Consider the following 14,319-nt stretch of genomic DNA (forward strand, 5'->3'; position numbering starts at 1 on the left):
GCATAACTACTATTCCCCCTAGTTTGGTGTCATCTGCAAATGTGTCATTCTAGCAAAGTTAAGATGAAACAAAACATGGCTTTTCGGTTTTCTGTCCATCATTTTTCTTTCCATAGTGATTAGCAATATATGTCTTCTTTTATAGTATGTTGGGTATTTCTGACACCATTTGAATTACTTTTTAATTAGAAGATAAAGACTTTTGCAAGCATAGATCTATTCTACATTTCAAAATATCAGAGATTTCCATAGGTAACATTAAAGCAGCTGTTTTGCCACAATGGGTTAAGTTTTATTCCTATGAATATTTGAATTACATTATTGTATTAGCATGAAGAGTACATCTCTTTTGAAACCCTGGTGTCCCAGATCCTCAACAGATATTTAGGTGCCTAATTAGTAAAATTAACGGCAGTTATGTGGCTAAATACCTTTGAGGTTTGGGGCCTAGGTAATTGGAAAACTAATTTGGGTCATTTTTGCTGGAACTTGAATTTTGATTTAAAAAATCCAAATTCCTGACAAGCTGGCTCAGTTATTGTGCTTGGAAGCCTCCTACCATTCTTGCTAAGTTTCCTGAATAAATAAGTACTTGGCAATGTAGCGGTAAAGGCTTGCCTTTTTCAGGTACTGCTTACTGGAGTAAGTATCCAAAATAGCATCCCACGTTGAATTTAACATTTATTTAAACACCATTCTGGAGATGATATAAGTCCCTACAACAAGATGCATTTCATAATACTACCGTTATATCTCCCAGTCAATAGTTTGTTGTTTGAGCTAACTCACAGCATTATAAAACTATTTTGCATTCACAAAGCTTAAAAACTCAGTTACTATGCTTTAGGACATAAAAGTGACTGAGAGTCCAACATTTTATGCAGCACTTGCCAGTGCTAAATATACCAGGAACCTAGTATCTCCCATTTAAGAATTTTGTTTAAGATTTCCTTCATTTACATTGATATGACTTCTAACCCAGCCCCTTACACTCTTTTGCTGTCTGAATTTGACTCACAAAAACATAAGACTGTAAGTTGGTGACACATACCAAGGTGTCAGAGGAGAGGGAGAACAGCAGTTCATTAGCAGTGTACGAAAGTATGTTAGGAGTTGAATCTTGACTTTCATTTGCCCCTTCACATGCCTTCTTCCTGCTCTTTGGTGGAAAATGACACCAATCTAGATTTCCTGGTGTTATGGGTGCAAGTTCTATGGAAGTCCAACTGAGTCTGTCCATCTTTTTGCAGCACCTCTGAATCCAATCTTTGGAATCTTCTTCCAACAAATCCCAATAATGAGCTGCGTGTTTTTGTTCACGTTTTTAAATAAAACTGTAGCACTCTGTGAAAAAGAATTAAATTATTGTTTGACAAGTAACACCCACTCAGTAGGAAGAAAAGTACAACCTTTTTAGAAAGGAACATTTATTTGTAGTTACATGTACCACATATAAAATTAACATTAACTGAAACGGACATAATTTGTTTCAATACTTTGACTAAGCACTTACAATGTAGACTACAAAACTGTACATTTTAAATTTAGCAACTAACTCTTACAGCATAGTGCAATTGTAACATTTTATAAACAAAGAATTATTTGTGCCTTTTTTATTAAAATAAAGTGCATTAAATGGTTATCTTGTATATAACAAGAAGCTCTGTAATCTGTATCCCAAGCTCTAATCTTTACAGAAACTTAGGTAAAACTCTTCAGCTTCCTTTTAACATTTCTTTACAGACTAGTAATCTATTATTTAAATGTCAACAATGATTATAAGAAAAAAATATGTCATTGTAGGAAATAACCATAGATCTTCATGTTCTGAGCAAAGTAATTGGTATTCGTATGAAAAGCAGTTCATGCAAAATTCTACTTGGGCTCCTAGGGAGAGGTGTATTTTTGAAAACATATCCATGCAGCTGCTGTTTCTAAAACATTACATAATTCAGGATGTAAATATCATATTGAAGTTACCAGCATTACGTGTTTGGGTGAACTATATTCAGTTTCCTAAGGAAAGCTGTCCTTGGAATACATTTAAGAGGATGAAAACTGTAACTGATGGACCCTTTTTTCATTTGTTTTTTACTACATATGGTAGGACAAAGAAAATGAAAAGAGATATTCCCTGGGACCTACTGGCCCATGGTATTCTACTCTGATGAGCTGGAGTTACCAGTAAATATCAAATCTTACATCTAGAATCACAGACACAGACTTTCAACATTTATATGCTGTGAAATATCTTTTTTAAATAAACTCATTTGCAATTAATTTTCCTAGGTTTTTGCAATTATAGTAGAGCTAAGAGGAAAAAAAGGAAGAACTACTGTTAAGGCTTGACCCCAAACTACTGAAAAATAGAGATGTGAAATAAAAAGTGAGCTAGAGGTCTACTGTACCTACTCTTTGTAGCTCAAGTAAGAATAGAAATTAAATGCTCATTGACTTTAATGGGTTTTGAATGAGGCCCCATATACCCAGTCATAGTCTGTTAAAGCAGAAGCAGAATTTCCATAGGTTTCACAGAGAACCTGATTCAAGGATAGGGGAGTACTACCATAGGCTTTCCCTTATGATTCATTTATATTACCCACAATAGTAAAAACTGTCTGCTTGCTCACCAGTTGTAATTCCTCTCATGTTTTCGTACAAATCGCTCAAGAATTTCTGCTTTCTGCTAGATCTGTTTCCTACTCTTACCATTATTAAGTTTTAAGAACAACCATATTAAATGGAAGTAGACAGCTATATTCTGCTGCTACGCACTGGAACCACTGTTGCACAGAAAACCATACACCACAACATGTACTCCACAGCACTGAGTTTCATGGGCCCAGGACACTTCTCTGTTCCCAGGGGAGGGGAATAATGGAAAACAGAAGAAAGGATCAGGAATTGACAGAGTCAAGTGAAGTATGCTCACTCATTCCTATGTAGTCTGCAGAAAAGTCTCTGCACTAACACCACCTGATGAGAACCGAGAGCACAGTGCCCCCTTCTGAAACCAACATGATTTGACACAGGGATTTAATACTGCTAGAGAAGAATTACCTCTGGCTTTATGCTTTCTACTTTCCTTTTAGCCCTCAAAATGAGCTGCAAGGATCTGAGAGGAACAAGCCAAGGACAGTCAAGGAGTCTTACGGTGGGGGCTGACTGAACACACTAATTCCACAAATTTAAACAGCATGTTTCCTGAAGATCTTGGGGTAACTCCATGTTTGGTGGACCATGTCTCTGCCCTGTTTACATACTATACTGTCTCTTTCCTGAAGGAAGACTAGAATAGACTGAGTTTTTTGTAACTGGGAGGTGTTAAGCATTACCCAGGCAATGTCAAATGAGAGCTAGGAACAATCAATACCTTACAGGACCAGAGCTAAGATACAGATTTTAAAATTTATTCTCTTTTGTGGTGTTTTTCCAGAGAGAGGGTGGGAAACTATCAGATGTTGCAGTGATGGAGCTAGCTAAGATGGGGGTTATTTCTAGCAATGGCTAGCGTTAGATACTCCTGAAACTGCACAGTAGATGAGTATAGGGAAAATGTTTTCATGCTTCCCACTAATGGGAGGTTAGTATATGCTTTGGAACATGAAGATTTATATCCCTTTCAAAAACTCTAGTTTGTTGTGTGTTAAGCTCTTCCCACTGTAATAGGGAGATGTTTTCAATATCTGTCACCATAACCACCCTTGTTTTTAATCTTATTTAGGTCTTGGTCTTAATGTCCACTGACTGCATTCTGGCCACCACAACCTGGTAATGGAAGTTTACATTTGATGAGATACTAAAATGTTCTAGAAGACCATCTTTGTCTGTTATACAAGTGGAACATATGGGATTATTTTGCTTCCAGTATTCTTATAATAAAGTCTGCATGTAGGTATTTTTAACCCAGTCTGCACATGAAAAAGGATTTATCCAGTTCTGTTTTTTATTCATTTGTGAACATATAAGTAGTGTTGGGGTCCAGTTTGGAAAGGTGTGGGACCTTCATGTCCAAAGGTGAGAAGTGTGCTGCCCCTGCAAGATGGAGGAATTTGGGTTGTGTGATGAATATGTTGAGAGTTTTTTTCCTTGAGTAAGGAATCCCAGACCAAGGCAATACTCAGATATCCCTGGATTTATAATTTCAGTACCCTCTGCAGTTTAGGACTGAATGTGTCAGTATATACAGAACTACTGCTGTAAACAACATGGCAACAATTTACTTAATCCTTTTTCTACAATTAAAACTCCTACCTTTTTTATAAGGAAAACATAAATGGATATAGAACTTTCTGACTGAAAGTGTTGCAGCCATTTAGGGAAGTCTTTACACCAAACTTCATAAGTATTACCCAATCAGAAATGCATGTATTACAAGATATTATTTATTGCAATCATAGATTTTCTTTGAAAAACTTGACAATGTATGACTAACTTTGTTTTTAAAGCATCTTATTAAAGTCTTCTAAATGGTTCTTTACCTATCCAAACACAACTTTAGAAGGTAAGAGTATAAATTCCTCATTCACAAGGGGCTATGCTACCTCTGAACCTTAAAAAGGTAGATCACTGAAACTAAATCTATATTGTACCAGATTTCATACACTCATTGCTGTAAGTAAAGAGTAACTCTTTAGCCATTACTAGAATGACTGTACCAATGTGGAAAATCAAGTCCATATAGCTATCATTACAGTACGTCATGCTTTTTAAAATTTCATTCTGCTAAGAATATAAATTATTTTGTTTAGAAGTTACCTTAAATAATACTCAACAGCTCTACCAGATCTGACTCTTTGCTGGCTTTCTTTGTACTCTTAATTTAATTTTAAAATTCATTTTCAATAAAACTAAAGCCATTCTACCTGGATAACTCTGATGCTATTTTGTTTGGTATCATATATAGTCCTCCAATAACTCTAAAATATGCTTACACATTAGATCAACTGCAAAACAGCTAAGTCAGTGGGAGAATTTCAGAAGTACCTAAAGGCTTTAGGACCCCAAGTTCTGTTGAATGTCTGTGGAATTTATGCACCTTGATCCCACAGACATTTGGAAATATCCGCCATATACCTTACAGAACAATTGAAAAATCTGTTTTCCATGAGTTTTATAATAATTGCAATGATTGTAAGGTTTGGAGGACAATCATCATCTTTTAGGAGCTTCTTCAGCTCCATCTCATTTCTCATACTGGAAAAATGTTCAATATCCTGTCACTTCAGGTTTGTATATTGCATGACAATACAGTACTCGTTTGCTGCTCATCTAGAAGGGGTGGTTAACTTTATAATATCTGCAAGAGCTGTGACATTTCAGCACAGGCCCAGGCATTTAGTCTGTAATATGGGTGGTAGCATCTTTAAAGTCATTATCACAGAAGCAACTTCAGTAAGTAGTAAGGGCTTGTGTCCTCTTCAGAAAAAAACAGGAACATACCTTGATGTATCCTGTACACTAACTGGCTGCTGCACCATGTCCTAAACCTGCAGTCCTTTTCTATGGAAAACTCCCAGTGACTTTGACTGGAGTTATGCAGGATTGCAGAATCAAGGCCAGTGATATTTCGGCAAAGTAGCATCAGATATTTGTATGTTGCAAAGCTACTCATTTGTGTATACAGATAAGGTGGTTAACATGAAAAGTCAATGTTTACCAGCAGCTACCATCAGAGCACAGATACTGCTGTACTGGCATAGCCCAATAGTCCATTCTTTTTCCAACTGCTGCGTGAATTTCAGAGGAAGGTTTATGCATCTTCAAAATGCTAATCAGAGATTTTTTTTTTTTTTTTTTACAGTAACCTCAGTGAATTCCCTGAACCCTAAAAACATATGTTCATGCAACTTTATCTAATCCAATGTAAATTGGATGTTCTCACTGCCCACATATATTTTTAAAATTTTGCTAACTCTTGGCCTTAGTAAATCATAACAGGCAGTTCTGCAGGCTATTCCCACATTGAGTGGAGAAGTATTTCCAAATGTATTGTTTTTCAATTTCATTTAAAGTCCTCCTGTTCTTGCGCTGTGAGAGGAAAAACAGGCATGCTTGATTTATCTTCCCTATCCCTTTCAGTTTTTTAAATGAATGTTTATCGTGTCCCTTCTATTTAGACTTTTGTGTATAACAAATAGTCTCATCTTCATTCTCTCTCTGGACTACTAAAGACCAAAATCAAACATAGCATTCCCAAGTGACTGATTTATAAAATGGCTTCCTAATATAGTCAGTATTATATTACCCTTATACTTCCTAATATTTTGATAGGTTTTTTTTGACTGTCACCAAGCACTAAACTGATGTTTTCATCGAGTTGTCCACAGTGACTGACCCAAGTCTTTTTTTGTGAAGGGCTACAATTTATCAAAAATCGAGTGATGTCTGTATTTAAACTTATTTATTCCATCCTCTATTACCAATAACTTATATGTGTTGACAATGAATTTGACATGTGACCTTGTTGCTCAGTTGCCTAGTTGTCTTTAAGTTAATGGGGCTGTTGACTAGATTTAATAAATGGCAAGAACTAGACCAATCTGGTGACATCTGCTATCACATGCCATAGCAACTTGCTATCATTCTGTCACTGTTCTAATTTTTGTACCTCCAAGATAATAAAAAAATGGTTCATATCCAGGCATACCATTCATTTTTTCACTCTATCATGTTTCAAAAATGCCTACTGTGTCAAAATCCTGTTTCACTGCCAGGCATTCTGGAACAACCATTTTTCCTACACATTTTTTTAGATTTGGATATAGGCAGTAAAAACATCCAGATAGCTCTGCTATTTTCTTATCTCAAGTAGATGGAGGTATTTGGTATCTTACTGCTGTATAGTAATTGTGGATATTTTTTAAGTGGTGACCATTCTGCCACATTTTTACCTGCAAAAGTAGGCATATATATATACTGTCTGTTGATGGAAATTAGTACATATATGTTTTAACACACAGTTCTTTTCATTCTAGAATAAGCTTAAGAAAGTGAGGAAATTTACATTCCTGAATAGTTTAACTTATGCCTGAATGGCTGGACTGTCAGTGCTGAAATGGTAGCCCTTGCTCCCACTGATGCTCAGCACCATTGGCAATTCCACCCAGTCAGCCAAGATCCAGTAATCAAAAGCAGATCTAAAAATGAGGGGGGAAAAATGTGGAGATGAAATGCTCTTGGCCTACTCCAAATGCCACTGACATCAATGGGAAATCTATTACTGACTTCAGTAGGGTTTTGGATCAGGCTCCTGAATGATTAAGGATGGTGCAAGGCCCTACACCACTGAACTTCTATGGCAAGATTACAGGGTGTGCTGAAGGGACCACAGCATCCTACAGCACTGATAAGAGATTCTGGGGGCTGATACTGATAGACGATTTTTAAGGAGGCATATTGGCTGATACTGATACGATTCTCTGATATGCAGCCTGACAGCTTGAAGAGCTGCATGCAGCTGGTAAGTCTTTTGTGGTGAAAGGGGTGTAGGGGGGAAGATCAAGGCCCACTGTGGTGAGGGAGGGAGTGGGGCTGGTGCAGGCGCTGCCCAGCTGGTGCAGGTACGAGATGGAGCTGCGGCTTGTCTGGGTGGTGCAGGGAGGGGAGGGGGGGGCTGCTCCCACTGCTGTGCGCACCCGAGGGTGTCCCCCCTTAGATCTGTGCGGGACATGGCTGGGTTGTGGGCTGGGCCGGGCTGCACTAGGGGGCGGGCGGAGACGGAGCTGGAAGGAGGGTTGCCCTGAGTGCAGCTGCAGTCCAATCCCCCCACCCACCCACGCGCTGGGAAAAGCCCAGTGCAGCCTCAGCCCCAGCCCACAGTCACCCTACGCAGATCCAGGAGCACACGCCCTGCCCCCCCGTGCCCTCCTGGGGTGTGTGCAGTGGTGGGAGACACCCCTCCCTTCCCATGGTTCTGTCCTGCACCCCACCCCGGCAATGCTTGCCCCAGCCCCACTCCCTCCCTCACCATGGGGGTCTTGATCTGCCCCCCACGTCCCTTCCCCTCCCCCTTCCACCACAACAGACTTACCAGCTACACGCAGCTCTCCACGCTGTCAGGCTACGCTCCTCACTGCCTACATGTTGCGCTGCAGCTATGCGCATGCATGGGCATTTATCGGCCAAATTATCGGCCACATCAGGCTGATTTCCAATAAAGTCAATTTTCTTTATATTGGTGCCGATCCGATATCAGACTGATGTATTGGTGCATCTCTACAGCATCCCCAGCATAACTGCAAAGGAGACCTGTCAGCTTGCTTCAAATGCATCCATACATCATAGGGAATTTTTCTTCATTTATGCCAAAAACTTCTTTCCAAAGCCAAATATCAGCAATCAGCTGCCAAGGAGCACAGAGGAACTTTATGGTTTTCAACACGGCAAGCCTTGTAAATATGGGTGTCTTCAACACAGGTTTTATGAAAGCCTCTTCTGTTAAAGGAAGTATATCAGTGTTAGCCTAAAACCAGAAATCCTGCATATAATTAATGCTGCAACTAAACCTAAATCTTAAACCACATGAAGTAATACATTTAATAGAAATTCCTTGTGCTATACTATAACGCTCTCTGGGAGTTCTAATGAATTCAAGATGTAAAAATGAGATAAAATTTATCATTAAATAATTCCATACAATAACTTAAATAATCATAATGCAAACCTGGGTGAAACACTGTCCTATACTGGTCCTTTAATTAATGCCAAACAAAGGAAGACTTCTATCTATATATGCTCATTCTATGGGTTTAATTTAGTACTTGAAATTTATTTTTGCCTAATGAATTTATTGCTTCCTTACTATTGCTATGAATCAGCTCTACAACTTTATACAAACAGTAAGTTAATGGGATTTATTGCTCTTATGATAAAAGCATTGTTTTCATTATTGCTAATATTTTAAATGTTAATAAATCAAGAATCTAATAGAAATGGATAGGTTGGAAACATGGAGCTCTGCAAGATGCAGGCGCAGGCCAGTTAAAGCATTTCTATAGTTTTGAGTTTGAGCCTTGCCCTGGACTTGTGCCAGCAGCTGCATCAAGTTGACCCAGCTGTAAATGGGTACCTGGACCTTTGAACTGGGGAGCCAAATTAATCTGGATGTGATTTTTAGCTGCATCACTCCCGAGTGTGCTGTTGGCTACCAAAATTAGCATGCGTTAACTACATTTACTCTCAGCTACTTGACTTGAGAGCATTCTTGATCTTGACAGGAAACAATGGCTGTAGTAGATTTTGCCATCAAACGTGTAACCTGAAGGTTGAGCATCTTAAGAATTTTTAACATTTTGAAATTATTTTGATTAAATTCTGCATTGTTTTTAAAAACACTTCTGTTGATTATCAAGGTGTGAAAAACCCAGTATTGCTTAGAATTGTCAATTTACCACATCATGTAGCATTAGGCATCAATACTGTTCATTGCAGCATAAAAATGTATACCCTGGGGCAGATCTCTGTGCCTCACCAGTGCCCCTTCTATTTCAGAGCGGCCCCACTTGGATTGTGGGATTTGCCTGTAAGGAACAACTTCCAGAATTGGGACCCAAGATATAAACTGTTTTTATATCTAGAAACTTGACTAGAAACATGGCCAGAACTGCAGGGTCTGAATAATAGTTGCCTTTAAAAAAAAAACATTTATAGCTGTTGAATTACTGAGGCAAGTGTTTAGATATGAACAAGTGATCTCCCCCTGCCCCCTCTACCCCACCACAAGGACACATGTTCATTTACGCGCATACTATGTATCATATGCCCAATACTGCAAGTTTTATAATTACAGTAATTTTGTAAAGCATTCTGGACTACAGCCTTACACAGGCCATACTCATTGACTTCAATAAAACTTTTGGCCCGCATCAGGACTTATATTAGAGTCTTCTGAATTTATGGACATCTTTATTTTGATAGTCCAAATCAATCAATCAAGTGCCAACACATCTGGGCAAGGCTGTAGTGCTAGAGTTTAGAAACAAGAAACTGCCCCTTACCTAGGGATGAATATCACGCTGTAGTTTCAATGCTTCTGTATCCTAAATTTTAACCTAGATGGTATCCTCAAATTTGTGTTTGGAAAAAGCCCATTGCATATAGATCTCCCAAATCATGCTCAAAAGAGAGGGGTATTATTTGCTTCTCTGAAAAGTTGTCTACAGCTCTAGGTTCCCACTGAGTGAGACAGACACTGGTCAAGTCCCAATGTGAGTTGTTGCAGGGAAGCAAACATCGTTGTCCTCAGGCTCCTTTCTTTTAATGCGTTTTTTACCACAGATGGGTACTGTGAGGGATAATTTACATAGGCTGAGGATTGGGAGGTGACCAAATGTTACGGTTGTATGCACCTAGAGAGAAGTGCAGAAAAACTCATTTCTTTTTGGGACAGAATTTTGGTGATAACCGAAAGTGGTTGTGATCACGGTTTTTTGGCACTTGTATACAAGAGGCAAAGCTTATGGCGAGGCCTTTATGCACCATTCATTTAAGAATTTTCACAAGTAACCTTAGCAAGAGCTTCCAATATTTGATACTTTGTGTACTTATAAAATCAGATGTATATGGAGCATAGTTATTTTAAAAAGTGACTTTCCTGTAACAATAGGAACAACAACAATAGGAACAAACAATAGGAAACTCATCATGACTATAATTTCATTAATATTTTGAAGTAGATAAAGAATGCCAATATTCCAAATAGTAAGCACCATTTGGAATCTGGCCCTCAGTCTATCTGAAAGTCCCGGTGAAGCCAATGAGAATTGCAAGAGCACCATTCAGTCAGAGTAACAACATGCAATTTTTAAATTGATTAGATCCCAAATTAATAGCCAAATACCATTAAGGTTGAACAAGGTAAATAATGGAATATGAATCTAGCATTGAAACAAAAATCAATTATTGCTGCTAAAATCTGTACAGATCTCTGATAACATAAGACTGATTGATTCACATTTGAAATTTAGCTCTGTGTATCACACAAGATTCTTAATGCCACAGAAACTTGCTAAAGTACCCAAATGTTCACAGGAAAAGACAAAGATTCCATCTGAGAAGCTCCAGTGTCAGCAAGACGGTAGTCTCTACTATCTATACTATACAGGTATATATTTTCATCAACTTTATATATTGCTATTTTTACACTGGAGATTTTTTTAACTGTAATGGAAGATACTGTAATGGAAGCAACAATACAGTACACTTACTTTGACATTCAAGAGAATATAACCTCATATTAATGCCAATGCTTGTAATTTCCATTAATGTTAATGGAAGTACAACTTGTACTGTAAATTCCTATGCACTGATATGAGACTACATCTCAACTTTCACAAAGAAATGCAAATCCGGGTTTTTTTCCCCAGTTAGTTTTTTCCCACCCGACGATAAAATCTTTTTATGAGAACACATTTTTGTTCTATTGCATTCTACTGTGACTTTAGTGAAAGGATGGAAGCAGCTCAAATTTAACTATTCAAGAAAGGAGGTTCTGCTGTTTAGACTAAAACTATTAATCCAAAATTCAATGGTGAAATGATAGTACTGAGCATCATAATATGTGAGGAAGTCATGAATAAAATTACTATGGTTGCTGAAACGGTTTCATACATGCATTTTTGGTACACACACTATGAATGCATGTTCTCAAAAATGCTCAAACTTAAGAATTTGAAATCACAGTAGAACAATGAGAACATGAAATAACAACTGTGCATCAACCACTAACTTTAGGGGACCATTTAATGTAGATGCTAAACTTATTTTAACAAGGTTTTTTCATTAAATATTCCCTTACACATTTCACCAAAAAGAAATCTATCAAAGAAACATAAAGTGCTGTATGCATAATTCCTAGAGGCCATTTGGTTCCATTGATTTTTGGAGCAGAACTTCCTATCAGCTTCAATGGGGAATTTTGCCTAAAAATCAGTAGCACAAAAAGCCATGTCTCCTATTTAAATAAAAATATATAATGATTTTTTAAAAGAAAGAAAACAATAGGAAAGACAAAAAATATATTCTATTCTTGCATCTATCCAGAACTCAGGAGAAAATAGGCAGCATTTTAAAATAACGGTCCACTTCATGCTGAGACACAGAATAGAAACCTATACAAGTAGCTCCCCATTTATAGAAAACTAGTTGAACAGAAAATATTATAATAAATACCAAGTGAAACAACAGTGGTTGGGCAGTTATTCTGAAATGTGTTCCACTAATTTACAATTTGGTTTACAATAACAAAAATCACGGCTGTTATCTTTTTGTACTAGCTTACCAAAGCTAGAAGAGACATTACTTGACAACAGAAATAAAAGCCAAACAAACATGCAGCATAATTGAGCCCAATCACAAAACAATTCTGAAAAAGAATGATTCTTCAGTCTACTTTTTTTAATGACTAAAGTTAATGTAAAATCACTGTATTTATGAATGACTGGGCTAGATGACCTGTACCACAGCAAAAGAACCTGAGTGACATTAGAAACCTGCAAGAACACTGATTATTTTGATTCTGAAAATCTTCCTTAAACCACTTCACTCATTTTGGTCAATGTGGTTTCTTTTTACAAAATGGTCAGTGCATCCTGTGGCTTGACTATGAATCCAATATGTAGAGTTTAATGAATGAATCTAAACCAAAGACTGTGTTGCAGGAATGTGTGAAAAATAAAATGTAAAATAATGTCCTCCTAGCTGTTAGTCAAACATCACTGGGTGATCTTGCTCTTTGAGACAGATTAGGAGGAATGCAGCCACAGCAGATGAGCCAAAGTGCTTTTTGTATCTCTTGGTTTCTAAAAGCGTATATTACAGGATTGATGATGGAATTGTAGGTGGCTGGCAGGAGAGTGGCATAGGTATATATAGAAGGGTATGTGTAATCTGCTATTAGAGAATAGAGAGTGAAAGGCATCCAGCAAGCAGCAAAGGTCCCCAAAATAATGGCCAAAGTAGACACTCCTTTTCGGGTGGTCACATAGTGAGATGTGGCCAGGAAATGGTGTTGCAAGGCAATCTGATGAGCATGGCGCATCACGATCTTACAGATTTGGATGTAGAGCTGTAGCATGAGGGCAAACATAAGCAAGAAAGAGACTGAAAGGATAGCTGCGTTATTTTTAGTGAGTGGTCTGATAACACTGCAGGTGGATTCATCTTTGAGGCAGTTCCAGCCCATTACAGGCAGCAGTCCAATACAAATAGATGCTCCCCAGAGCAAAATGAGCATGACATAGGTAAAAGTGACAGTCCTTTCTGAATTATAAGTCAAAGCATAATACAGCGAGAGGTAACGATCAACAGTAATAGCCAGCAAGCTGCAGACAGAGGCAGAGAAAGAGGCAACAATCAGTCCAATCGTGACCAGTTTTGTAGCTTCTGACTGGAGAAGATAGGCAAAAATAAAATTGACGATCAATCCAATTCCTGCTAAGAGGTCGGCAAGCGCCAAGCTGCCAATCAGGAGGAACATAGGGGCGCGGAGACTGGGGTTATGGAAAATAATAAGAACCACAATGGCATTTTCGCATGAAATAAGGGTTCCTGAAGTACACAAAACAATGTCCCAGGGGTTTACTACGAGCTCGGGCTCGGGATCTATGACAGGAATCAGGGAGGAGGCCGCAGCCGAGATGTTCTCTGCCGCGCTGGCTTCCGCCGCGTCTCGAGGCAGCCAGCTTACATTACCCTTCCGGTCTTCGTTCATTTTAACCCCTGTCTTCTTCAACGACAAGACATGTTTGGGTGGGTTTTTGTTTTTTTTAACATTTGGGTACAGCACCAGCGCAAGCAAGAACATGCACTGACCTCCCACAGCGTGACGGGACGGGTGGCACTTGTTACATAAAAGCAATGATGGGTGATTGGGGGGGGCAAAGGGGCAGAGGGCCAATACTCCCTTTTAAGAAGTATTTGGGGAAAGCAAAGAGGGACCTCCAGGGTGAGAAACCACAGGTACGGCTGCAGGGTGCATGAGAAAGGGGGCAGGAGACTCCCCAGGGACGGGAGCTGCTCCCAGGCGCTGGGAGGTCCGGGTGTCACGGCTTGGGGAGCGGGAATGCGATGAGATCGAAATGAAAATCAAAGCCGAATGAAATGGGACTAATATTAAATCGCAATGCAATGGAGGGGCATGCAATGCAAGTCAGTAACCCCCTGGGACTGCAATGTACTAGCGGGAGGGAGGGGTCCCCCCCTCACCTCAGGCCGTGGGTGCCGCTCCCCGGGGCGGGGCGGGGGCTACGCGGCGGTCACCTTGGCTGCTTCCCGGGCGGCGGCGGCGGCGGGTCCCTGTGTCCCTCCTAGGCGGCGGCG

At 39.1% G+C, this 14,319-nt stretch overlaps 1 protein-coding gene across 3 annotated transcripts; it reads right to left on the reverse strand.

Annotated features, from left to right (window-relative positions):
• Positions 1-213: 213 nt before the first annotated feature.
• GPR12 (G protein-coupled receptor 12) lies at positions 214-14,319 on the reverse strand. 3 transcript variants are annotated; one of them, XR_003095048.1, is made up of 2 exons: positions 14,206-14,319; positions 214-1,344 (listed from the first exon to the last, which is right to left on the reverse strand). XR_003095048.1 is itself a non-coding variant. In XM_025209101.1 (2 exons), exon 2 carries the CDS (start codon positions 13,709-13,711, stop codon positions 12,707-12,709), a length of 1,005 nt encoding a protein of 334 aa, XP_025064886.1. In that variant the 5' UTR covers positions 13,712-13,723; positions 14,260-14,305; the 3' UTR covers positions 12,446-12,706. The 3 variants fall into 3 exon arrangements, 2 of the variants coding, with proteins under 2 accessions (XP_025064886.1, XP_006027855.1); XM_025209101.1 differs by lacking the exon at positions 214-1,344 and adding an exon at positions 12,446-13,723 and having other exon boundaries at positions 14,260-14,305; XM_006027793.2 differs by lacking the exon at positions 214-1,344 and adding an exon at positions 12,446-13,723 and having other exon boundaries at positions 14,206-14,259.

The sequence above is a fragment of the Alligator sinensis genome, unplaced genomic scaffold (genome assembly GCF_000455745.1).
Source record: "Alligator sinensis unplaced genomic scaffold, ASM45574v1 scaffold84_1, whole genome shotgun sequence".
NCBI classification, from domain to species: domain Eukaryota; kingdom Metazoa; phylum Chordata; order Crocodylia; family Alligatoridae; genus Alligator; species Alligator sinensis.

Bases quoted from the DNA above. Each gene is read 5' to 3' on its own strand.
- GPR12 (XM_025209101.1), bottom strand. From the start codon at position 13,711: ATGAACGAAGACCGGAAGGGTAATGTAAGCTGGCTGCCTCGAGACGCG.